Source organism: Narcine bancroftii, chromosome 11, assembly GCF_036971445.1.
Source record: "Narcine bancroftii isolate sNarBan1 chromosome 11, sNarBan1.hap1, whole genome shotgun sequence".
In the NCBI taxonomy this organism is placed as follows: domain Eukaryota; kingdom Metazoa; phylum Chordata; class Chondrichthyes; order Torpediniformes; family Narcinidae; genus Narcine; species Narcine bancroftii.
The window spans coordinates 50705374-50733128 of NC_091479.1; the positions used below are offsets into that span (position 1 = coordinate 50705374).

At 42.3% G+C, this 27755-nt stretch overlaps 1 protein-coding gene across 2 annotated transcripts; it reads left to right on the plus strand.

The window, feature by feature from the left end:
- The first annotated feature begins 355 nt into the window (after positions 1-355).
- Positions 356-27256, plus strand: LOC138745766 (uncharacterized). Of its 2 annotated transcripts, XR_011346494.1 has the most exons (5): positions 356-781; positions 5933-6074; positions 13431-13571; positions 23842-23903; positions 26025-27256. XR_011346494.1 is itself a non-coding variant. In XM_069903069.1 (2 exons), exon 1 carries the CDS (start codon positions 22488-22490, stop codon positions 23433-23435), a length of 948 nt encoding a protein of 315 aa, XP_069759170.1. In that variant the 5' UTR covers positions 22368-22487; the 3' UTR covers positions 23436-23903; positions 26025-27256. The 2 variants fall into 2 exon arrangements, 1 of the variants encoding a protein (XP_069759170.1); XM_069903069.1 differs by lacking the exons at positions 356-781; positions 5933-6074; positions 13431-13571 and having other exon boundaries at positions 22368-23903.
- The last annotated feature ends 499 nt before the right edge of the window (positions 27257-27755 follow it).

Below are 27755 nucleotides of genomic sequence, written 5' to 3' on the forward strand. Positions count from 1 at the left end.
GTTATAGGAATTGGATACTGTTTTCGTCTAATTACTTGTTCAGAATCTTTTAAAGTAACTTGCAGGGGAGGAATATCTAACACTCCTCTATTGCCTCTTTCTGCTCATACGCCAGGATTTATTACTTCTCAATCTTCCTCGCTTAATACATACAATTGAACCCCGATACCCTATTCCTGTGGTCTGGTGCCGATAGCCAATTGGTCCTGTAAATCTCGTCCTAATAAACAAACTCCAGCTTGGGGAACTAGTAAAATATCCTCTGTTATTACCTTTTCTCCCATTTGTATTCTTACATCTCTTAATACAGGGACTGTAAAGTCCCTTCCTCCAAATCCCGAAATCATCACGGTCCCCTCTATCTTAACACCCTCGGGTGGTTATAAAATACTAGACTGGGCTGCCCCAGAATCTACTAAAAAGGTCATCGTGTCACTGTGGGGTTCTATGCTTAAATTTACCAGTGGTTCTCTGTGCAGCCCCACGGTGTGTATTGACTGAGAACCGTGACCCCCCCCCGCCCCCCCATTCATAATCTGCTTCCATCTGTCGGACTCTGGCTTTACCCTACCCTTAATTTAGTCTATGTGTCGTCTGAGTCCAGCATGCTCGTTAAATGAAGTGATAGGAGAATCAGTTTATTACACAGCATAAGAATAAAGCTTAACCGAGCTCTGGTTCAGTCGTTAGTTCATAGTAGGGAGAGGAGAGGAGAGGAGAGAAGAGAAAAGGAGAGAAAAGGAGAGAGGAGAAGGACAGAAAAGAAAAGAGTCTGCGGCAGGTAAGAAAACTTTTTTAAAAGTCTCTTACCAGGGTCTGCGGGGAGGAGTCGGCGTCGGAGGCGGCCATTGGTTGAGCGAGCGTACAGGAGAGTGTGACGGGAAGATAAGGTCTTTTTAAAGACTCGTACTGGGGACAGAGCCTAGCAGTAGGGAGGGGAGAGGAGAGGAGAGAAGAGAAAAGGAGAGAAAAGGAGAGAGGAGAAGGACAGAAAAGAAAAGAGTCCGGGGCAGGTAAGAAAACTTTTTTAAAAGTCTCTTACCAGGGTCTGCGGGGAGGAGTCGGCGTCGGAGGCGGCCATTGGTCGAGCGAGCGTACAGGAGAGTGTGTAGGGGTTAATTGGTAAAAGGCCAATAAATAAGAGGGACAGCGAGCGGACCAGCGAGTGAGTGGCACAGTGAAGGAGTGGGACTTCCAGGCTTTGGCTCCTCAGGCTTCGGCGAAAGCAGGCGGAGAGAAAGCTAAGATAGTCTTTATTACTACTTCATTGGGGTAAGGGATGAGTGTTAAGGCTGTGTGTTGTCGGGAGTGCCGGATGTGGGAGGTCCTGGAGTCTTCCAGACTCCCGGATGTCCATATCTGCACTAGGTGTGTCGAGCTGCAGATTCTCAGGGACCGTGTTAGGGAACTAGAGCTACAGCTCGATGACCTCAGGCTGGTTAGGGAAACAGAGGAAGTCATAGACAGGAGTTACAGCCAGGTGGTCACGCCAGGGCCACGGGAGGATGAAAGGTGGGTAACTGTTAGGAGAGGGACAAAAGAACGTAAGGTGCCAGAGAGGAGCCCTGTGAATGTAACCCTCAGCAATAAGTATGCCTCTTTGAGCACTGTTGAGGGGGACATCAAGGTTGGGGGGAGTGACAGTGGCTGTGCCTCCGGCACGAGGTCAGCCCCTGTAGCTCAGAAAGGGAGGGAAAGGAAGAGGAGGGCAATTGTGGTAGGAGACTCCATAGTTAAGAGGACGGATAGGGGATTCTGCGGACGCAGCAAGGAGAACCAGATGGTGGTTTGCCTCCCTGGTGCCAGGGTCCGAGATGTTGCTGCTCGTGTCCCAGATATCCTAAAGTGGGAGGGACAGGAGCCAGAGGTCGTGGTACATGTAGGTACCAATGACATAGGGAGAATTAGAGAAGAGGTCCTAAAAAGTGAGTACAGGCAGTTAGGTAAGGAGTTAAAAAGAAGGACCGCAAAGGGGGTAATCTCTGGATTACTCCCTGTGCCACGTGACAGTGTGAATAGAAATAGAATGAGGTGGAGGATTAATACGTGGCTGAAGGGGTGGAGTAAGGGGCAGGGTTTTAAGTTTCTGGATAACTGGGACCTTTTTTGGGAGAGATGTGACCTGTACAGTAAGGACGGGTTACACTTAAATCCCAGGGGGACCAGAATCCTGGCAGAGGTATTTGCTAGGGCTACTCAGGATCCTTTAAACTAGAATGATTGGGGGGAGGGAACAAAATAGTACAGAGCAGTAAGGAGAAGGTTAGAATGCAAACAAAGAAAGTTTGTAGTAAGTATTTGAATATGGATGGGCAGGTGATAGAGAAGGGAAATGCTCTGGAAGAAGATGAAGGGCAATTGGCAGGAAAAGTAAATAATGTTGTTCTTAAAGATGAGGGAAAACAGGGATTAAAAATTGGGAAATCCCTGAAATTCATATATTTTAATGCCAGGAGTATTGTAAAAAAGGTGGATGAGCTGAAGGTGTGGATTGATACTTGAAAGTATGATGTGGTAGCGATTAGTGAGACATGGTTGCAGGAGGGATGTGATTGGCAACTGAATATCCCTGGGTTTCGTTTTTTTAGGTGTGATAGAGTCGGAGGGGCAAGAGGAGGTGGGGTTGCATTGCTTGTCAGGGAAAATATTACAGCGGTGCCTAGGAAGGATAGATTAGAGGGCACATCCACGGAGGCTATTTGGGTGGAACTGAGGAGTAGGAAAGGAGAGGTTACACTTGTAGGGGTGTATTATAGACCACCCGGAGGGGACCGAGACCTAGAGGAGCAAATTTGTAGGGAGATAGTAGATATTTGTGATAAGCACAGGGTTGTAATTATGGGAGATTTTAATTTTCCACATATAGATTGGGAAACACATTCTGTGAAAGGAATGGATGGGTTAGAGTTTGTGAAATGTGTGCAAGATAGTTTTTTACAACAATATGTAGAGGTGCCGACCAGAGAAGGAGCAGTGTTAGATATACTGTTGGCAAATGGGATGGGTCAAGTGACGGAGGTTAGTGTTGGCGAGCACTTCGGGTCCAGTGATCATAATGCCATCAGCTTCAATGTCATTATGGAAAGAGAGAAATCAGGGTCAAGGATTGAGGTTTTTGATTGGGGAAAAGCTAGATTTGAGGAGATGCGAAAGGACTTGCAGGGTGTGCATTGGGACAATTTGTTTTATGGGCAGGATGTAGTAGAGAGATGGAAGTCTTTTAAAGATCAGATTTTGAGAGTGCAAAAGCTTTATGTTCCTGTTAGGTTAAAAGGAGGGGCAAAAGGTTTGAGAGAGCCGTGGTTTTCAAGGAATATTGGAAACTTGGTTCGAAGAAAAAGGGAGGCGTACATTAGATATAAGAAGCATGGAGTTAAGGAGATGTTTGAAAGATACATTGAATGTAAGAGGAATCTTAAGAGAGGAATTAGGAAAGCTAAAAGAAGGTACGAGAAAACTATGGCAAGCAGGGTGAAAACTAATCCAAAAGAGTTCTACAAATATGTTAATGGTAAGAGGAAAGCTAGAGACAAAATTGGTCCCTTAGAAAATCAGAATGGAAAACTGTGTGTGGAGCCTAGAGAAATGGGGGAGATATTGAACAGTTTCTTTTCTTCGGTATTCACTAAGGAGAAGGATATTGGGAGATGTGGGATAAAAAAAGCAAATTGGGTAAATATGGGGAATATAGAGATTACAAAAGGTGTAGTTTTAAGGCTTTTGAAGAATATAAAGGTGGATAAGTCTCCGGGACCAGACGGGATCTTCCCCAGGACATTGAGAGAAGTGAAGGAGGAAATAGCAGAGGCTCTGGCGGTAATTTTCCAAATGTCATTAGATATGGGGATAGTGCCGGAGGATTGGCGCATTGCGCATGTGGTTCCGTTATTTAAAAAGGGTTCAAGGAGGAAGCCTGGCAACTATCGGCCTGTAAGTTTGATGTCTGTGGTAGGTAAATTAATGGAGAAAATTCTTAGAGATAGTACTTATAAACATCTGGATAGACAGGGTCTGATCAGGAGCACTCAACATGGATTTGTGGGAGGAAGGTCATGTTTGACCAATCTGATTGAATTTTTTGAAGAGGTGACTAGGAATGTGGATGAGGGTAGCGTAGTGGATGTTGTCTATATGGACTTCAGTAAGGCCTTCGATAAGGTACCACATGGAAGGTTAGTTAGGAAGGTGCAGTCTTTAGGTATAAATTTTAAGATAGTCAAATGGATTGAACATTGGCTGAAAGGGAGAGGCCAGAGAGTGGTAGTGGATAATTGTCTGTCAGATTGGAGGCCGGTGACCAGTGGTGTGCCTCAAGGATCTGTATTGGGCCCATTGTTGTTCGTTATATACATTAATGATCTAAATGATGGGGTGGTGAATTGGATTAGTAAATATGCAGACGATACTAAGATAGGTGGAATAGTGGATAATGAAGAAGGTTTTCAAGGATTGCAGAGGGATTTGGGCTGCTTAGAAAAGTGGGCTGAAAAATGGCAGATGGAATTTAATGCTGATAAGTGTGAGGTGCTTCATTTTGGTAAGAAGAATCAGAATAGGACATATGTGGTAAATGGGAGAGCATTGAGGAATACAGAAGAGCAGAAAGATTTAGGAGTAACGGTACATCGTTCCCTGAAGGTAGAAACTCACGTGAATAGGGTGGTGAAGAAGGCTTTTAGTATGCTGGCCTTTATCAATCATTGCATTGAATATAGGAGTTGGGAGGTGATGTTGAGATTGTATAAGACGTTGGTGCGGCCTAATTTGGAGTTCACTGTGCAGTTCTGGTCGCCTAATTATAGGAAGGATATAAACAGAGTGGAGAGAGTGCAGAGAAGTTTTACCAGAATGTTGCCTGGGTTTAAGCATCTGGAGTATGGGGAGAGATTGGACAGATTGGGTCTTTATTCTTTGGAGCATAGAAGGTTGAGAGGGGATTTGATAGAAGTATTTAAGATTATGAAAGGGATAGACAGAATGGATGTGGATAGACTATTTCCGTTAAGAGGAGGAAAGATTAAAACAAGAGGACATGAGTTAAGAATTAAGGGGCAGAGGTTTAGAGGTAACATGAGGGGGAACTTCTTTACTCAGAGAGTGGTAGCTGTGTGGAATGATCTTCCGGGAGAAATAGTGGCGACGGAGTCAATTGTATTATTTAAGAAAAGGTTGGACAGGTATATGGATGAGAAGAAGATGGAGGGTTATGGGCATTGTGCAGGGAGGTGGGACTAGAAAGGGGTGTTTGGTTCGGTGCGGACTAGAAGGGCCTAATGGCCTGTTTCCGTGCTGTAATTGTTATGTTATGTTATGTTAACTGATAATTAACTAATAGTTTAATGAATAATTCTGAACATGAGGCCATTGTCGTCTCAAAGCATATTTCCCTGTCAATGTTTGCAATAATACTCTAGTCAATATACTTTTCTATAAAAATATTCTGATTGCTGCATAACTCTTTAAAAAAATATGTTTGGAAGTGAATATGGAATTGATTGAAAAAGATATTGAATACAAGGAAAAATATTCATTTTAACACACTTCACATGTGTCATTTATGTCAAAGGAAGACCTTTCCTTTTAATTAAATCAGCTTTAATTTTTGTCTTTAGTAAAACATAATTCAACGTACACAAATATTGATAAGCTGCATCAACCAATACCCATAAATATTTAATTTTCTTAGTCCATCTAAGCTGTGTAATCTGTTTACCAGCAGTATAATCTTCCTCTGTAATTGATAATATGTTCCTCTTATCCCAATTAACCTTATAAGCAGACATTTCTCCATATTGTACCAAACAGGTTTGCAGATGTCATAATGATTGCTGAGGATTTGTTAAATATATTAGTACGTCATCTGCAAACAAATGAATCTTACATTCCTCTTCATTTATTTTAATCCCACTAATTTTATCATTTTATCTTTTAGCCTGGGCTACCGGTTCTATCACCAATGGCGACAAAGGACAGCATTGCCTTGTGGAGCGTGTTAAATTAAACGTATCTGAAATTTGTCCATTCGTCACCATACTCGCCAAAGGATTTTTATACAAGGCTTTAGCCCAAAAAAGGTAAAAAAGGTCCAAACTTAAACCTTTCAAGTATTTTAAATAAAAAATACCTTTCAACTCGATCAAAGGCTTTTTCCGCATCTAATGCCACTATCACTGATTGATACAAACAATGTCTTGACACATTAATCAACGTCAAAAGTCAAACAATATTTTCAGAAGAAAATCTATTCTTAATGAAACCTGCTTGATCAACGTATTAAACGTGTCAAATACTTTGCAAGTCTATTAGCTACTATCTTATAATCTACATTTAAAAAAGAAATTGGTCGATATGAGACAACTTTCAATGGGGCTCTTTCTTTTTCCCGAACCAACACCAGCCTATTCCTGTTGGGCATCTCAGCTACTTCATTGCACATTTGCTCTTCTAGTTCCCTCTTCCCATTTGGCGGCCTATAATATACCCTTATAATAATAACCTCACCCTTCTTATTTTTTAGTTTTACCCACACTGCCTCCCTCGAAAAGCATTTCTGTCAAAGAAGGATGAACACGCTGTCGGGCGGCAAGAATGGTGTTTTTACCATCGCCATTGGGGAGAAAATGCCCATAAATGTGTCCTGCCATGTACCTACTACAGAAGAAAGGCAGGAAATGAAAAACCAGCTTCTATTATTGGCTTCGGCAGCTGGTACAAGAATGGGCCTATTTTATCTTCAAGATGACATTTTTCATGTAGACACAAGTGCTGAGGTCCGTTTGCTCCCACCCAACCTATTTTGAAATATAAACCACATCAATAACAACACCTGGCTCTTCAAACAGCAAATGGGACGATAAGTCCCTGCTTTGGCACATGACGGGTCATGTTTGGGATAGGAGGTGTGACATTCCATTGGAAGTGCGTATTGGCTTCCATTGCACAACCCATTATGGGTGCAGATTTTTTAAGGTCCCATGACTTGCTAGTAGACGTGAAGTGGAGGAAATTAGTTCATGCTACCACTTTTCAAACATACCCACTGGTCTGCAGCAAAGGGAGAGTTTCCATCTCGGGGTCCAGACCCTGCACAAAGATGCCTACGCTGCCCTGCACAATGAATTTCCCGGTATTATCTCTCCGAATTTCAATACCTCCAAAACAGTACATCGAGGGCCATTGCCAACATCTCACATTCTTTAGCCGTCCTTTATGGCCATTGGAGATGAAATATCGTGCATTGTATCGAGCCACACGGCACTTCCAATTTGTTTTGGAGGGTCGGCATTTCACTGTGTTCACAGACCACCAGCCACTCATTTTTGCCTTCAGCAAAATAACGGATCCATGGTCAGCAAGACAGCGGGTGTTTTAGTTTCTGGTGACGGTTCTGTGGGGGGGATGTAGCAGTTGTCTTGTGGGCCGAGTGGGCAAGGTTCTTTGGCATGCGCGTGAAGTCATAAGACAGATAGCTTGGAACTAATTCATTTAATTCACTACCCTAACTGCCCACGCGTGGTGCTGTGTGCTGAGGAATGGCACATTGATCTGTGGATTCTCCTGCCGAAAGGCGTGGGACACTCTCAGGGCTTAATTTAAACCTGTGGTCCTGTGGATTGGCAGCAAACTCATAATGCCTTGAGCCCTATTTGAACAACACTCCCAGTAAATGTCATCTACAGAAGGAAGGGACACCCCAGTGATCCTCACAACTCTTTGCATCATTCCTGACTGATGCTTTACAGCTACTAGACCATCCAAAGGTTTAGCCAGACAGGAGACTCAACTGCGCTCCTGTAAAATCTCAGGATGAGAGGCGTTGGCCTTGACCTCCTCAGCCTCCTTGGGAAGTGTAGGCCCTTCCTGACCAATAAGGAGGAGTGATTGTTTGGTGTAGTAATACGTGTGCTGTGTGGATAAGAATTTTATGTGATTGTATTGACTATTCTTGCTCTTTAACAATCTTTAGTGGATAGAAGTAGTCATTGTACTTTAGGATGTACAATCATGTACAGATTGTCCTAAAACAGCCATTTGGCCCAGATGTCTATTCAGTCCAAGAATACTTTCGACCACAGGCAGATTTTGAACAATAACACCATTCATTCTGCAACAACTGCCACTTAATTTTGCCAGTTGTTCAATGGTAAACTATATGGGGAAAACACCACTTTCAACTCTTCTACCTTAAAGGAGTAAATATATTCAAATGGGTAGTAGATCAAGAGGTGGAAACAGTGAAATCAGACAGAGGTGAGTGGCTGCTTAAATTAGAAACATTTGTGTTCATGCTATAGAGTTTAAGGCTGCCCAGGAGGAATATAATGTGTTTTCTTTAAGATTGTTTGCCCTCACCCTGGTGAGGGATGGGGCTAACGGACATGTTGCTGGAAGGGTTCGAGAATTGATATGGTAGGTCACAGGAAGCTCAAGTTTAGATCCACAGAGCCCAGGTGTTTAGCAGAATGGCCACCCAGTCTGTATTTGGTCTTGCTGATATCGAGGTCAACTGAGTCATCCAAATGTAGGAGATTAGGATGGATGGGGTTCATGTGAAACTCTGCCTCAACTGGAAGGTCTGATTGTGGCCTTGGATGGAGGTGAGAGGAGATGTAGGGACAAGTTTGGCAATTTCTACAGTTCCAATGGGGAGTGCATGAGATGGTGGTGGTTGGAGAGGGTAGTGCCGTCGAGGGAGTCACAGAAAGATGTGCCCCTGTGAAAAGTTGATATGAGTGGAGCGGGTTAGATGTTGCAGGTTAGAGGATGGTGCTGAAGTTGGAAGTTTCCAAGGATAACGTGTCAGATGTGGCAGCTGATGGGTGGTAAGTGAGAAACCTGTGTGATTCTGTCCTTGTTGTGCCGGAGAGGAGGTGGGGTAAGGGCAGAAAGAGAATTGGAGATATAGGTGCAGGCTTTTTCAATGACAGTATGGGGGAATTTGCATTTATTGAAGAAATAAGACATTTTGTGTGTTCTGGAGTAGAAGACTTCATCTTGGGACTGTTACAGGCCCAGGGGACCCCAAAACCTAGCAGCAATAGAAAATCACCAAGACAAATGGATACTTAAGCAAACGTAATTTTTAATTTTCTTTAAACAAAAAAAACAATCAACCTTTAACTTATCACTATTAATGTAACTGCCTAACATTAACCCCTCCTAATTCTGAACGCAGGTGTATTTAAAGTGTATAAAGTTCTTTGACACTCCTACAAGTTCACCGGTATCTATTAATTCTTATACTGTGCACAGAATTCAACATTTATGACTTTTCACCAAGATCTGGTGCTTAAAAGTAAATGGTTACCCTCCAGGAAGGCTCTTGTTGGTTTCAGAAAGGGATTTCTTGCTCATTGGACACACAAAACTGATTCCCTCTGATCAGCCACTTTGGTGTCTTGCCAAAGAAACTTGCCCCATCAGGGTTTTCCAAATGATAACCTCTTCTGCAGGTCACCATTGAGTTCTTTTTGTTTCCCTTATTTCAAGTCAAACACCATTTCTAGCCAGCCATTTCCTCTTGTATGTAAAACAAGGTTTTTCAACAGGCTGAACTGAGAACTCACAACCCATCTTCAAAATGGGGTTTCAACAAGATGCCAGCTTGCCATCTCACTCTCTCTCTCTTTTAGAAAAAAAGCCTATTTGGTGTCTCCTCTCTGCTTGCAAAAGCACATGACCTTCTTAGAACAGAAAACTTCTGAGTCCATGTATTTGTTGCTTTAAAAACAATAATCCATTTACACCTACTTTTGAAATTATTTAGCAAAACACACAGTCATGCTCTCCTGCCCCCCCCCCCACTACCCAAAACCCTGGGCCAAGTCACTGAGGGTCTGTGGATTCTCTTTCAATGCTCACAGACCAATCCAAGTCATTGGCAATGTTAGCTCCAATTTTGATATTCTGACACGATTAGGAACCCATTAGGACCCACTCTTATCCCAGGTCTGATACCTGACACCCATTTAGCCAATTTCCAACCAGTATTTAGCAATCCACAGTGTAGTGTAGGTTCTTTGTCCAGAAGCCCACAGCCTCAAGTTACCAACAGCCTGTCACCTATGTTGGTCCTTCAGTTGCAGAACCCCTCACTGGTCTGCTTCCATGGTCACTGACCCGTGTATTGAATCCTCTGCTTCTCAAATGTTGATGGGGTGTGGTCTTCATGTTTTCTTGTGCCCTGTGCTAGTCCTCTACTTCCCCAAAGTTCGCGGTGGCAAGGAAATCTAACACACCTAATTAAAAAATTTACATCTTAGAGGAGAATCTCACATGTGTGGAGGGATGGAAAGGGCATTATTACAAATTGAAGCCTAATATTTGAATATTCATGTGCCAAATTTGCAAAAGCATAGAGTATATATTTCTTAAGCTCTATGTAATTTTTTCTAAAGGAAGACAATTTTGAAATTTTGCATGTCATCTTGGCATCCCTAAAAATTTATCTGATTTCCGAGTAAGTTCAATACATTTCCACATCCCTGCTAATGCTAATTTAACAAATTTCAATTGATATATTACTAGTTTTAATTTGGGCCTTATTCCCTCAATATTACTAATAAAAATAATGTTGGATTTTGCAGATAAACAACTGTAACTTGTTCCAAAAAATTTGTAATTCTCACCAAAAAGATCTTGCATTAGGACAAAGCTAAGTTGAATGCAAGAAAGTTGCTACATCTTCACCACACTTCAAACATCGATCTGATAATTCTGATTTTATTCTATTCAATTTCTCTGGTGTAAGAAGTAACTGTAGAAGAAAAACGAGTTGTGAATTCCTTCCTCACTGCTGCAGTGTGGAACTCTGGTCAATAGTTCCAGACTGCTGAGTTGAAGTGAATTAATACAACTCCCCTGGATCAAGTGATCTCTGTTGCCAAATCAGCTTCCTGTCGAGCTTTTCAAATCCAACTGCCTGAGTCAACTGACTCCAGATGCAGCTTTCAGATAAATCCTTGCTGACATTTGCTACATTACTAATGTAAAAACAATTATGCTGAACTAATTTGTGTCAAACATTGAGAAACTTATATGGATCTGCCCATATTTGCCAATCAACTACAATATTCAGATCCATTTCCCACATTTGTCTATACTTATGAACTCCTCATTTAAAAGTTCCTACTTGTAATCAAGAGGACATCATAGAAGTAAACTTTTTAACAATTCCTCTTTATAAGGAATTTCTATTTCAATACAACATGGTTGGTCCCAACTTATCCTTCAAATATGCTCTAAGTTGGAAATAGCAAAAATGATTGCAATGAGTTATACGATATTTATTTCTCAGTTGCTCAAATAACATTAATTGACTCCTTTCATAACAATCTTCAACATTTATAATCCTCTTACGAAACCAGCTGTCCAGAAATTGATGATCCTTTGAAAAAGATACGAGGATTTTGAATCAAAGCCATTCTGGGTGATGTACATCCACTTACACCAATTTCATCATTTATTTTAATCCATATATTAATCAAATGTTTCAACAATGGTGTATCTTTTTCAATTCCCACTTGTATATAAATTCTTCTGCCTTTCTCTCTCCTATTTTATACATTTTAAAGGCAATTTTTCCCTTTCACAAAAAGAAGCAAGAAATCTCATTTGAGCTGCTCGATAACAATGTTTAAAATGAGGAAGCTGCAATCCTCTGAATGCAGAATTTGGTTTGGGTCACATGTAACATGGGATTCAATCAGAAATGGGTTCACGTGACGTAAACTCATGATGCAGACTTTTTTCTGAAAATGGAATACAAGAGGAGGGTTGTCTAGGTCTTTCACAGGATATAGATCACAAGATAAAGGGGAAAAGTAGGCATATTGAGTCTGCTCCACCATTCTTCCACTCACCCCCACTCCCCAGCTCTCTCCCCATTACCTTTGGTTCCTTGACTAATCAACTACCTGTCAATCTCTGCTTTAAATACACCCAATGACCTCAGTTCCACAGATTCACAACCAAATGACAAAATCAATTTTGCCACATCTGTTTTAAATTGACACCCTTTTATCCTGAAATTATTCTCTCCTGTCCTAGAATCTCCTACCATGGGAAACATCTTTGCCATATGTACTCTGTCCAGGCCTTCCAGCATTTGAAATGCCTCTGAGGTCCCCCTTATCCTTCTGTATTCCAACTAGTACAGTCGAAGAGTCGACAATTTTTCCTCATGCACTAACCCTTTCATTCCTGATATCGTTCCAGTAAATCATCTCTGACCTTCTCCAACACCAGCACATCTTTTCTCAAATACGGCACCCAAAACTCTAAACCTGATTGAATGGGAAGGCAATTCTCTAACGACACAAACACAACAGTGAAATGATATTATGTCTTGTTGATATTTACAAAAATTATTGAAGAGTCAATTCACAGTGATGTACAATAAATTCTGGCCTATAATTCTAGCCCATTAATGGACTATTATCATAACCTAAAGAATGAGGGTTGTTCTGAAGCTTGGTTCTGTGTTACGAGACCAGAGGATCCCAAAAACCAGCAGCAATAGATATTCACCAAGACAAATGGTTACTTAAACAAAAGCTGATTTTAATTATCTTTAAACATGAAAACAGATAACACTTTAACTTATCACTATTTTACTATTTTAACTTACTTTATCTAACTTACCCCCCTTCTAATTCTAAGTGGACGTGTGTGTAATGTGTGTGTAAGTTCAGAAAAGTTCTTTGGTTCACAGTCCAATCTCACTTCTCATTCCTCCAAGTCCACTGTTTGCAGGCCATTCTTATACTGTGCACAGAATTTAACATTTATCAAGTTCACCAGATTTTGGTGCTCAAAATGTGAATGATTACCACTGGGAAGTTTTTTGTTGGTTTTCAGAGAGAGGTGTGTTGTTCAGGGAAGCATTAGTGTTTTTGTGACTCAATGTACCAGCATCTGAAGTCCGCTATCTCTTCAGAAAAGCTCTGATAGCTTTAGCATGGAACAGAGCTGAACCAGGACTTTGCAGGTATTTAAGGGAGTGTGTGTGCAGGGTTTGTTCTAGACCAAAAATCTCACCAAATGACTCTGCTTGAAATCAAGATTCAAAGCATTTTGAGGAATACAACAGGAATTGTTCAACAAGAACCTGGTTTTCCCTGAGGAGTTTTCTTTCAATAGTGGAAATGATTTTTTTTTAAAGCCCATTAATCTTCCTGATACAAATCTTTGCATTTAACTTTCAGGTTGCTATCTGTTGTTAACTTGGAGGCCTTTAATGGGGTGTCTGGGTGGAATCTTTGCTTTAACCAAGCAGTTCGCTTGCAATTTTCCAGCTGTAGGATGCGGTGCAGTTGCTTGCAAGTTTAGCAAGTGGGATTATGATGTGAAACTGCAAATCACAGCGTCATTTTTGTTTTTGAAAATGCAAATGTGAAAATGTTAACTTTGGTCTCCTTGGTTTCCTTAAGTTTACAGAGGAGACGTTGGGTCAAGCTGAGAAGACAGAGTTGGATGCCCATTTGGCGTATCGGCTGGGCAAAGCAGAAAGCACAAAACAAGGGACTGAAAAAATAATGAAGCAGACTGAAGTGCCGTTGAACCAAACCCAGGTAAAGAATTTAATTTTGTGCAGTGTACTTAAGAGACCAAACGATTTGGGCTTTTAGTGGTGACCTATTTAAATGAACAAAATCTGATTAGAATAGAAGTTTATGGAATGTTTGGGAGTTGCCACAACAAAATGGAGCATATAAATTAGATGTTGTAATTAAGATAAATGAACAATGCAATGAGCCTGGTGTCACAGTATCTGCCTCCCTCTACCGTATATCACCATTAATCCTTCTCCCCAATATGAACCTGATATCACAGTATAGACGAGAATTTATTGTACATCACTGTTAAACCTTCTCACGACAGTGAATCCGGTGTCAGAAGTATCTGTCAAAGTTAACTGTACACCACCTTCAGCATTCTTCCCACTCTGAACCCCGTTTCACAGTATCTGCCACAGTTTATCGTACATCACTTTTAAACCTTCTCAGTACTGTAAACCTGGTGTCACAGTACCTGCCACAGTTCATTGAACCTGACTGTTAAACCTTCTCATGAATCTAAATCCTGTCTCATAGATTCTGTCTCTGTCTATCGGACATCAACGTTAAACTTTCTCCCCCCTGTGAACCTGGTGTAATAGTATTTGTCTCAGTCTACCGTCCATCACCGTTTAACATTCTGCCCACTGTAAACCTGGTGTCACAGCATCTACCTCAGTCTCCCATACATCACCCTTAAATCTCCTCCCTACTGTGAACCTGGTGTAAATGTATCTGCAATAGTGTTATATGCATCACTTTTAAACCTTCTTCCCACTGTGAGCCTGGTTTCACAATATCTGCCACAGTTTATCGTATATCACTTTAAAACCTTCTCAGTACTGTAAACCGGGTGTCACAGTACCTGCCACAGTTCATTGAACCTGACTGTTAAACCTTCTCACTAATGTAAAATGGTGTCACATTATCCTTGTCACACCTCCATACATCACCGTTAAAGCTTCAACCCACTGTGAACCCGGTGTCCACAGTATCTACCACAGTTTATTGTACATCACTGACACAACTCCCTACTGTGAACACAGTGTCACAGTATATGCCTCAGTCTACCGAACATCACCATAAAACCTTCTCTCAACTGAGAAACCGGTGTCACCCGATCTGCCACAATTTATCCTCCATCAATGTTAAACATTCTCTCCACTTTGAACGCAGTGTCACAGTATCTGCCTCAGTCTCCCATACAGGACACTTAAACCTTCTCCCCACTGTGAACCTGGAGTCACAATATCCGCCTGAATATACCTTACATCACCCATAGACTTTCTCTCCACTGTGAACCTGATGTAACAGTATCTGCCTCAGTCTCCCATCTATCACCATTAAACATTCTCCCCACTGTGATCCTGTATATGCCAGAGTTTATTTATACATCACTGTTAAACCTTTTCACTGCTCTGAAACCGGTGTCACAGTTTCTGTCCCAGTCTACTGGACATCAGCATTAAACGTTCTCCACACTGTGAACTCAGTGTCACATTATATGCCACAGTTTATTGTACATCTCGTTAAACATTCTCCTCACTGTGAACCTGGTGTCACAGTATCTGACACAGTTTATCGTACATTAATGTTAAACATTTTCACTCCCGTGAACCCATTGTCTCAGTATCTATCTCAGTTCACCGTACATCACCGATAAAATTCTCCCCCCAGTGAAGCTGGTGTCAGAGTATCTGCGTACGTCTATCGTACATCACCATTAAACATTCTCCCAACAGTGAAAACAGTGTCACTTTCTCTGCCACAGTTTATCATACAGAACTGTTAAACGTTCTCCCCAACGTCAACCCCGTCAGTGTCATAGCATCTGCCTCAGTTTCTCGTACATCACCAGTAAACCTTTTCCCCACTGTGAGGCTGGTTTTACTGTACCTACCACAGTTTATCGTACATCACCATTAAACCTTCTCCGCACTGTGCACCTAGAGTCATGGTATCTACCTCAATTCACCATATATCATCATTAAATCTTCTCCCCACTGTGAACACAGTGTCACAGTATCTGTCTCAGTCTACCGTACATCACTGTTAAACCTTATTCCCCACTGTGCACCTGGTGTCACAGTATCTATCTCAATTTACCATACATCACCATTAAACCTTATCCCCAATGTGAACCATTTGTCAAAGTTTCTGCCAGTGTTTATCGTACATCACCGTTAAACCTTCTCCTCACTGTGAACACGGCGTCACAGTATCTGCCTCAGTCTACCATATATCTCCCGTATATCTCAATTAACCCTTTTCCCATTGTGAACCTGGTTTCACAGTATCTGACACAATTTATCGTACACTGTTAAACATTCTCAAAACTGTTAACCTGGCATCAAAGAATCTGCCTTACTCTATCGAACATCACTGACAAAACTTCTGCCCACTACAAACCCAGTGTCACCGTATCTGCATCAGTCTACAGTATATCACCATTAGAACTTCTTTCCACTGTTAACCTAGTGCCACAGCATCTGCTATATTGTTCATCAATGTTAAACTTTCTCACTACTGCTGGAAACCAGGTGTCACAGTATCTGCCTCAGTCTGCTGTACCTCACCGTTAAACCATCTCATTACTGTGATCTCGGTGTCTGATTACCTGCCTCAATCTACTGTACATCACTGTTAAACATTCTCCCCACTGTGAACCTGGTGTCACATTATCCACCACAGTTTATTGTACATCATTGATAAACTTTCTCATTGCTGTGAACCTGGTGTTACAGTATCTGCCACAGTTTATCGTACATCTCTGATGAACCTCCTCTCCAGTGTGAACCTAGTGTCACAGTATCTGTCTCAGTCTACCGTACATCACTGTTGATCTATCTCTCAACTGTTAATCCAGTGTCACAGTATTTACCACATTATATTGTACATCACCGTTAAACCTTTTCCCCACTGATGACCTGATGCCACAGCATCTGCTGTAGTTTATTGTACATCACTGTTAAACCTACTAATTACTGCTGTGAAACCAGTCACACAGTATCTTCCTCATTCTTCTGTATAGCACCGTTCGCACATCTGTTTTAAACCTTCTCTCTTCTGTGAACTAATTTTCATGGTATCTGCCAAAGTTTACCATACATCACTGTTAATCCTTCTCACTACTGTGAATGCGGTGTCACTTTATCTGACCCAGTTTAATGTACATCACTTTTAAACCTTCTCCACACTGTGAACCCAGTGTCACAGTATCTGCCTTAGTCTCCCGTGTATCACCATTAAACCTTCTCACCTCTGTGAACCTGTGTCACATTTTGTGCCAGAGTTCGTTGTACATCACTGTTAAACCTTCTCCCCACTGTGAACCTGGTGTCGCAGTATCTACCTCAGTCAACCATACATCACCATTAAACCTCCCTTCTGTGAACCCAGTGAAATAATATCTGCCTCAGTCTCGAGAAAACACCATTAAAATTTCTCCCCACTGTTTACTCTATGTCTCTGTATCTGCAACATTGTATAGCGTGTCACCTTTACACCTCTTCCGCACTGTGAACCTGGTGTCACAGTACCAGCCACAGTTAATTGAACCTGACTGTTAAACCTTCTCACTAATGTGAACCCGGTTTCACAGCATCCGTCTCAGTCTCCCATACATCACACTTAAACCTTCTCCCCTCTGTGAATTCATTAAAACAGTATATGCCCGAGTTTATTATACATCACTGATAAACCTCCCCACTGTGATCCGGGTGTCATAAATCTGTCTCCATGCACTGTACATCAGCATTAAAGCTTCCCCCCACTGTGAACCTCATGAAACATTATCTGACACATTCTATCATACAACACTGTTAAACCTCTCATTGCTATATAACCATATAACCATATAAAGCACACAAAAGGCCAGTGTGGCCCTACTAATCCATGCCGGAACAAAATCTCCACCCTCCTAGTTCCACTGACCAGCACCTGGTCCATACCCTCCAAGTCATCATCCAGTCTTTCCTTAAATGTAAATAATGTCCCTGCTTCAACCACCTCCGCCGAAAGCTTATTCCACATCCCAACCACCCTTTGCATGAAGAAATTTCCCTCTCATATTCCCCATATAATTTTCCCCATTCAACTCAAACCATGGCCTCTGGTTTGAATATCTCCCACTCTTAATTGAAAAAGTCTATCCATGTTGACTCTGTCCCTTTTAAAATCTTGAACACCTCCATCAATCCCCCCTTCAATCTTCTATGCTCCAGAGAAAAAAGCCTCAGGCTGCTCAACCTTTCTCTGTAACTCAAACCCTGACATCCTGTCAACATTCTCGTGAACCTTCTCTGCACTCTCTCTATTTTGTTTATATCCTTCCTATAATTTGGTGACCAAAACTGCACACAGTATTCCAAACTTGGCCTCACCAATGCTTTGTACAATTTCATCATAACTTCCTAACTCTTGAATTCAATACTCCAATTTATGAAGGCCAACATTCCAAATGCCTTCTTCACCACTCTATCTACCCGAGTATCAACTTTGAGGGTACTATTTACCATAACTCCTAAATCCCTTTGTTGCTCTGCTCTCCTCAATTGTCTACCATTCAATGTATATGACCTATTTAGATTTGCCTTTCCAAAATGCAACACTTCACACTTAACTGTATTAAATTCCATCAGCCATTTCTCAGCTCATTCCTCTAGCTTTCCTACATCTCTTTTTAAGCTATGGTAATCTTCCTCACTGTCCACAATACCACTAATCTTTATATCATCTGCAAACTTACTTATCCAATTCACCACCCCTTCTTCCAGATCTTTAATATATATAACAAACAATAGTGGACCCAGGACCGATGCCTGAGGAACTCCACTAGTCACCGGCCTCCAATTTGACAAACAATTTTCTACCACTACTCTATGACACTTCCCATCCAACCATTGCTGAATCCATTTCACTACCTCCTTATTTATACCTAATGCCTCTACCTTTTCACCTAACCTCCTGTGGGGAACTTTGTCAAAAGCATTACTAAAGTCTAAGTAGACAACATCCACAGCTTTCCCTTCATCAACCTTTTTTGTAAGCCCCTAGAAAAACTCTATAAGGTTTGTTAAGCATGATCTACCCCTGTCAAAACCATGCTGACTACTACCTATCAATCCCTGTTTTTCCAAATATTTGTAAATGCCATCCCTCAGAACACTTACCATTAACTTACCCACCACAGACGTCAGAACTAAGTGGGAAGGAGGATGCAGGGCATTCGATAGCAGGACATTGTGAGAGAATGGATTCCTCGAACTCTTGAGGGGAGAAGGTGCGGATCGATCCATCGGTTTAGGTGGGGCAGGGTATAGACATGGCAGCTGACTGGAATTGTCAGCGGGTTACTGAGACCTGGGAGAAGAGGGGAAGGAGGGTGCAGTAGTATTCTGACGAGAGAGTGCTGAGGGAGAGGCAACATGGGTGGAACCTCAAGGCAAGGGACCCTTGATTGTTTGCAAGGATGGGATTTGTAAATAGATATCCAGCACAGAGCCTCTTTGTCCCCCTGCCATCAGGAAGGAGATATGGAGGAATAAAATCGGGACAGCCAGGCAGCTTCCTCCCACAGGCCATGAGATTGACAAGGCAACATGAGCTGGCTGGGAGCAAAGAATGAAAAGGGGGAGAGGAATATGGACTGATTACAACAGCTCAGCCAGCAGGAGAGAGGGGCTGAAGGGCCTGTTTCTGTGTTGTCTATCTGGACCAGCATTTTGAGTTCAAGCTTAAAAAACCCAACCATTTTTTAATTTAATAATAATGGTACAGAATGAATCAAGAGACAAGATGTCTGTCCAGCAGCAAGCATCGAAGGCACTTTCTGAAACGGAGGCTCTGAAACCACAGGGAGATTCTGGCTGGAATGAGGCCCGACTTCTGCTAGAAGGAGGAGAGGAGAAGCAGGGATAATGTAGGGGAATGGGTGGGGAAGGGAGGGGGTAGAGATACCTTCCTCCATTCACCTCCCCTTTCCTCCACCCTGTTCCCTGTCCTGGGTAAACTTGTACCTCTCACTTTGTTCGTTTGAGATTGGTCACAGTGTTTGAGCTACCATAAGAAAATAGACACCCACACTGAGAGCAGTTCAGTTTAAACAAATGTTTATTACAAATTCAAAAGCTGATTTCAAACTAAATTATGCAAGCCCTTCCCAATTATACTTATCAACGCCTGGACTGGTCCCAACTGCCAAAGCAAGGCAATGACTGCACACGTGTCATAGGTTGTCGGGGAACCGATAGCAGCTTCTCCACCTCCCTCGACCGGGACGTTAGCTGGACTCTAGAAGTTCTTCTTGCTGAAAGACGTTGCCACCTCTCGGAGAGTCTCTCTCTTCAGCAGCGGGACCATGGCTTATATTACCCAAAAACTGCTTACCCAAGCACCTATTCCCAGCACAGTAAGAAAGATAAGCGAGCAAGCTAGCATGCTAGGCTTCTAGCAAATAACATAATTTTCAGCTTATCACTTTGAATACAATGGTTATTTTGCATCAAGGCTAGGCCTCTGACAGTCTGTGACCAAAACAAGCAGGAAGATTAAATGTTCTTGGTCTACAGATGTCCTTTTGTCAGATAACTGCATCTCTGGCCCCTCGGTGGAATTTAGCTTAAGTCTGCAGATACTAAAAAAAACAAGCAGGTTCTCAGCCTTGCAGAAGCAAAGGTTGCAAAAGTAAAAAAAAAAACACGGTTTAAATCTTCCATTACATTCCCCTCCCAATTCCCCTCCCCATTTCCTTCCCCCGCTCACCTCCCGGTTCCTCTCCCTCTTCCCATTCTCCTACTCCTAACTCTAACCCCTAACAAACCCTAACCTTAACACTACCGATACCCCCTATCACTACTCCACGTCCCTTAACTCTACCCCTACCCCATCCCCTAACTCTATCTCTACCCCTACTCCGTCCCCTAACCCCAACCCTAATACTACCCACCTTCCTCTACCCCAAACACTCACCCCACCTCTACCTCCTACTCCTACCCCCTTCCCCTAAACCTAATACAAACCCACTTCCCTGAACTCTAAACCTAACCCTAAACCTAGACCTAATCCTAGCCCATGTCTCCGAACCCTAACCATGATGTTGTTAGAAATAGAAGTACCTTAACAGAAATTGCTCGAGACAAAAATTGAGAACAAAGAACATTTATTATAACAACAATGCAAAGTTGTGTGCTTCCCCTTATCCTGGGAATACACACACACACACTGGGGCTCACCCAACTTTTATACAGTGAATTTCAGTATAGGAATACCCTCCCCCTTACATTCTTCTGCCCCCTGGATGGGTTTGGCATAAGGCAATCCTGCCTGCCTACGTGCTGTTTCTGTGCACTTGGAGTATCCTGTCAGTGTCTCATCATGTTATTGTCCTTATTCACACCTTCCTGATTCTCGGAGCTACAGTCCCTTCATATGCAGAGTTCGCTAATCCTGTCTAGGGTTGACTAATTTAATATGTATAACTTTGTAAATCTATGTAAGGTTAACTAATTATATATGTAGAACTTGGTACTTCTGTCTAGGGCTAGGAGACCCTTATCTCATCCAGACGACCTCTACTTCCTACATTCTATTATTCCTTACCTCTCCTTATCTTATTCATATGGTGGGCTCACTGATCCTGTCGAAAAGACTAGAAGATTCTTATCTGACAGAGGCTGACTCTGCTTCCTGCATTCTAATTTCCATGCTTAGCCTGTTCATACTGGTTTAATCCATCACTCCACATGTCTGCACTAGTTTCCCCATCTTTCATATTTTATGTCAAGTTTCCTCATCTCTCACAATGTTACCTCTATCCCGGTCCTTGCCCTTACTCTCATCCAACCCAAGCCTAAACCCTACCCCTATCCCCTACACCTAACTCCTTCCTCAAAACATACCCCTTACCCCTATCCCATACCCACACCCCCAAGCCTACCACTTACTCACCCCACTTCCATTACCCCCTTTCTCCTACCCCCATTCCCCTACCACTCCTTCCCCTAGGTTAGGGTAGTGTGAGAGATGGGAAAATTGATCTAAAATTATGAACATGGAAGAAACTAAAATTCATCAGTTAATGGCTGTAACCAGTACAAACAGGATAAGCTTGGGGGTTAGGATGCAGGAAAGCAGAGTCAGCACGATTAACATAAGAATCTTCTAGTCTTTGTGACAAGAGCCACCATATGACTAAGAAAAGGAGTGGTAAGGAACAATAGAATGTAGGAAGTTGAGGTAGTCTGGATCAGATAAAGGTCTCCTTGCCCTGGACAGAAGTACCAAGTCCTACATATCTAATTAGCTAACCATACACAGATTTATACATATGAAATTAGCCAACCCTAGATAGAATGAGTCAACTCCGCATACCAAGAGATTGTAGCCCCGAGAATCAGGAAGGTGTGAATAAGGACAATGACATGATGGGGCACCCACAGGATACCCCCTGGTCCTCCAAGTGTACTGAAACTGCACGTAGGCAGGAAGGATTACCTATGCCAAACCCATCCAGGGGGCAGAAGAATTTAAGGGGGAGGGCACTCTGATACTGAAATTGACTGTATAAAAGTTGGGTGAGCCCCAGTATGTGTGCGTATTCCCAGGGTAAGGGGAAGCACCCAACTTTGCATTGTTGTTGTAATAAATGTTCTTTGTTCTCAATTTTTGTCTCGAGCAATTTCTTTAAAGGTACTTTAATTTCTAACAAATGGGGGCTCGTCCGGGATCACACTCCCTCCACTGACAGAGTACCCCGACGACGAGAGTAGGTGCACCCCGGCTGATTCAGCTGGACTCACAGGCGACGGGTGGCTGGTCAGTGGAAGAAGCGAGTGATATCCGAGAAGAGGCATTGAGAACAAACGACGGAAGGAAGCGCGCTAGAGCATTGCTACTGGAACACGGTAAGAGTAATTTTACTTGTTTATAAGTATGGGAATAATGAGTAGCAAGGAAGAGAGTCCTGGTTCAGGATGTGAACACCAGATAGCTACGTACAGCCCGCTTGGGTTGATGTTATCTGAGTGGGGCACGGGAAAGACCCGTGGGAAAGACAAACTGACAATGGTCGGGTATTGTTGTATTGAATGGGTTAAATACCCGGTTAAAGGGAGCTCCGTGTACTGGCCAAAGTTCGGATCCGAGGATGAATGGATGTGTCAAGCTTTGAACATCTGGCTCTATCAAAACCAGAAAGACAATGTTGAGAGCAGGGAATATGCAGCCTGCTGGCTCAAGGGACCCATTGAACAACTGGTTTTGAATGAGAAAGAATTCAGTGATAAGAGAGAGGAGGAACCTTTTGTCCCTGAATCACAGGGTTGGGATGTGTTACATTCCCTCCCTCCACCTTATGTTCCTCCTATGCCGGCTCCTATCTTTCCTTCCCCTCCTATGACCTACCCTTCTGCACCTCCCCCTCCTCCCCCACCACTAGAGAAGAAAGAGGAGAACCGGAGTGGTATGGTGACTCGCTCACAAAGCGCTCGATTACCACCTCCGTTGACAGTAGAGGTAGAACATTGTAATTCAGAACAGCGTGAGATCCCTCAGGAAGAAGTGGCAGAACCCTGCGATTCACTTCTCAGGGAACAGGAACACAAATCTAAGAAACCAGAAATTAGCTGGATGCGACCCCTGCGGGAGGTTCCCGTGGGAGAAGGTCTGGGGTTCGTAAATGTGCCCCTGACCAGCACTGAAGTACGTAATTTCAAGAAAGAATTAATCTCCCTGATAGAAGATCCCCAGGGATGTGCCGAACAGTTAGACCAATTTTTGGGACCAAATATATATATAATATGGGGGTCTCGACATAGAATCCCCAGCAGGGGAACAATTGGTACTAACAGGTTTTGTTACCAACTCAGCCCCAGACATTAGGAGAAAATTACAAAAGACAGAAAATTGGCATGAGCAGGGAATAACCCAGCTTCTACAGATCACACAAAAAGCATTTGTCCAGACATCTGAGGATAAGCAGAAAGCAAAGGCTAACATTTTGATGCAAGCAGTTAAAGGAATAGTAGATGAGTAACATGAAAAAGGCAGGGACTGTGTGCCAGCTCCTCAATGTTGGGAGAAGCGTCGGGAGTGGGAGAGTAGAGACCAGAGATAATTTCATAAATCACGACTTCCCACTTCAGTCACTGACCAATATTGATTAAAATTCATGCTAAAAATTAAATGTCATAAATGATCGTTTTTCAATACTGTAGAATTAGCGAATTTAACTACCAGTTAATTCCAATTCATGAAATAAATTGTATTCAAATGTGATTTTGCACAGGGAGTACCTGAGAGCTGAGTGATGTTATAACATTTGCAGGGAGAAATGTTTGCGCAAATAGGGTGAGTTCTATACATCTTAACTTTAAGTGTATGTGAGATAAAGAAAGGATCTGATGTGTAAAGTGGCTGGATCAGCCAGTTGAAGGGGGAGTGTGCATGTCCCTTTAAGTGCACTGTGGCACTTGAAATTGAGGCTCCAGGCACCTGTCTTGCAGTTAGAGGAATGGAGCCCTATCAATAGATTTAGTACATTTGTTCTACACATTCAGCAGTCAAGGTCCGTGAGTTTAAAGATCACCCACCTCTGGGGATTCCTATGGGGATTCCTATAAGTTTAATCATTCATTTCTCTGGTGCATTTTCCTCCGGAGTGAAATTAATGCCTCGGCACAATTTCTCTGTATTGCCGCTGTTATTTAATTCATGATAACTTTCCCCATTCATCAGGTTTATATTTAAATCCGGTAGTGTGGAAGTTACATTGTAAATAATCACGGAGGTAAACCCTGCGCGACTGGATTCAGCTTAATGGAGAAATAAACCTGCGAACTGGTCTATGGTGGTGTGTGAGTACTGCAATAGGTGGAATATGATTTAAATTGGTGGCATCGTTCAGAACAATTGGGCGCATAGGAATAATAGCATTAATTACTCACAGATCTTGTACCTGATACTATTCACTACATCCCGGCTTCAGGACTGGGAAATTGGCATGGTACAGAGAAATTGCCATGGCACCAATATTTCTTGATTCACTAATGACTCCACAAGCTCCAGGATTCATGCAGCTAAACTTTAAGTGCAATATTATAGAAACTAGCCGGTACTTAAATGATTGTGTGTGCAATCAACATTGGAAAAATATGAAAGGTAATACAGGTGCTCCCCTACTTATGATTTTACGATGACACAATAGCATGACTGTCATTTACTTTCATATAATGTGTTAAAGGTCATCACAAGCATCATTGATTTTTCCAATAAACTTTGATAATTTCTCTAAGGTGAATTTTTTGTAGCCTCGTTGGTTAATCACATTTTCGGAAAGCTTACAGGGACTGTTGGGAGAGAGCAGGGTAGTGAGATCAGTATGAGGACTGATACAGTGCTGTTAATGTTAGACAAGGTACCTCTCCAATTAAGATTTTTTTTCAACTTAAGCTGGGTCTGCTGGAACGCAACCCTATCGTAAATTGAGGAGCACCTGTGATGTTCTTCTATCTAAAGCCAGCTTTAGATAAACTCTTATCATTCTGACAAATCCAGGTCTAAGTCTAATTTTCCTCCAGCCTTTGAGCAAGCGCTTCCACTGCTGCATCTTACTGATCACCTCCTCACCAATGAATCAGGAGACCATGGTGTATGGCACTCACTGCACAAGCAGTCTGAAAATGTGTACAAGCCTGTTCAACTTCATTTTACAAAATCAACAATCGGTTCCAGGCTCCCCAATGCTCTCTGTGGAGAGAAAATTTCCAGATTTTTACCCTTTTAATGCCCTTGGTTATGTTTGCCTCTTCTCAAAGATTACATGGCTGCACAGAGGAGCAAGGCTGAAAATGCCTTGAAGTAATCTGTTGGCTACACTTGTGACCTTTAGTCAGAAAATGCATGGGCTCTTGTCTCACTTTGGGTCGTGCAGCGGTTAGTTCAACTATATTACAGTGGCACTGATGAGTACATGGATGTGAGGGGGTTGGAGGGTTATGGGCAGGGAGTAGGTAGGTGGAACTAGTTGGAGTTTCATGTAAATCGGTGCGGACTAGAAGGGCCAATATGGCCTGTTTCCGTACTGTTATTGCTATATGGTTATTATATGGAATATGGTTGTGAGCTGTGGCACAAGGCATTTTACTTAAGGCAGAACTAAAGGTTGAATATGTTTCAAGTTCTCTTGCAGAGGCTCTTGTGCTACAATGTCTGTTATGTACTCTAACAAATTGGAGGGTTGTGCCCCATACAGACAAGCAGCTCCAACTGCATTTTAATAAGGTCTAACATATTCAAAACCCATGCAAATATGGTTTGTGTTTCATTTTACAATTTTTACACTAACACAAAGGAAAGTCAGATTGTTATTCATTTTATTAAAATCTAGTGATTGGTTATATGTAAAAGCATGGCAAGAGGATCAACTAAAACCTGCCTGGGATGGTCCCTGCTGTGTACTTTTAATTACAGACACCGCAGTAAGAACAAGAGAGAAAGGCTGGACCCACATTCAAAGAATTAAACCAGCTTCTGAACCACAACATCACGACACACAGATTCAACCCTCAACCTGGCGTGCAGTTCCTCATCCTTCAGACCTGAAACTTACACTGCGCCGTGACAACGTGCCGTAATGTTACATTTATTGTTGTATTTTTTAACTGTTTATACATTTATTGTTGTATTTTTAACTGTTTATTTTTTTAACTGTTTATTCATTTATTGGGGTATTGTTTGTTAACTGTTTATGTCACTTCATTACTCGCTATGTTTTAAGTCCTCCTGGAATAGGGGCAGCAGAGGTTACAATTGTGCTCCTTTAGAATGTAGACAGGGCATAGATTTAATGTATAGTCATAGTGGGATATGGGTTAACAAGGGATTCCAATACGGACCAGGGGAACTGAACAGCTTTAGTGGAGTACATCTAATTTGTTTCTTAGCCTACACAGGTATTAAAGACAGAAGTTTTGAGGCGATAGCACAAAGGACATGGTGGGACAAAGACAGACAGAATGGTAGTCAGGATTGTACATGTAGCAGAGAGAGAGAGTTAATACATATGCTAATGTACACAGACAGGCTGCAACTCACAAGTTCAATGATACCCATGCTAATGTTAGCAGACAAGCTGCAACACACAGTTAAATCACAAGAAACAATCCCCCCCCAGCTTGGTCTCTTTTCATCACCCTGTGAAGGGGAGCACCAGTTACCAACAACGTGAGCTGCTTGACACTTTAATATCAGGCTCCAGACAGCCTTCGGAGATCGGTGGCCCTAGGGTTCGGGGCTGAAGAGGACATCAGATACTACCCACAATTCAACGGAACCGCCTGACTACTGCTACTCGTTCGCTGCTGAAGGCAGCGTCTCTCACAAACTTCGTCAGGACAACGCTTACAAAAGTCGGGTGGTTCAAAGACACTGCTTCAATGTTTCAACGTGAATCTGCCCATGCCCATGTCCAGACGTGGCAACTTCGGACTGATGTGGGATGGACTAGACTCTTTACTGAGAACTGGAGCCTGATACTCACAACCCTAATAAGCAGCTGGACTCGCTACTCTGACTTTCATGGTGCTCCCCTACCTTCAGACTTTACACAGGTGTTACATTTCGGTTATTGACCAGCTGGGTAAAACTACACCTTACACTTGAAAGATCAGTATTACTGATCTAAAAGAAAAGTGAGGAAGGGGGGGGGGGGGGATCAGTCACACTGACACTAGTAACCAAAGATCAGTAACACTGATCATGGTGAAAGATCAGTATTACTGATCTAAAAGAAAAGTGAGGATTGTGAGAGATGGGAAAATTGATCTAAAATTATGAACATGGAAGAAACTAAAGTTCATCAGTAAATGGCTGTAACCAGTACAAACAGGATGAACTTGGAGATTAGGATGCAGGAAAGCAGAGTCAGCACGATTAACATAAGAATCTTCTAGTCTTTGTGACAAGACCATAAGACTAAGATAAGGAGTGGTAAGGAACAATAGAATGTAGGAAGTTGAGGTAGTCTGGATCAGATAAGGGTCTCCTAGCCCTGGACAGAAGTACCAAGTCATACATTTCTAATTAGCTAACCATACACAGATTTATACATATGAAATTAGCCAACCCTAGATAGAATGAGTCAACTCTGCATACCAAGAGATTGTAGCCCCGAGAATCAGGAAGGTGTGAATAAGGACAATA

What these genes read in the sequence shown, in the direction of transcription:
- LOC138745766 (XM_069903069.1), top strand. Translation starts at nt 22,488, where the DNA reads ATGGGAATAATGAGTAGCAAGGAAGAGAGTCCTGGTTCAGGATGTGAA.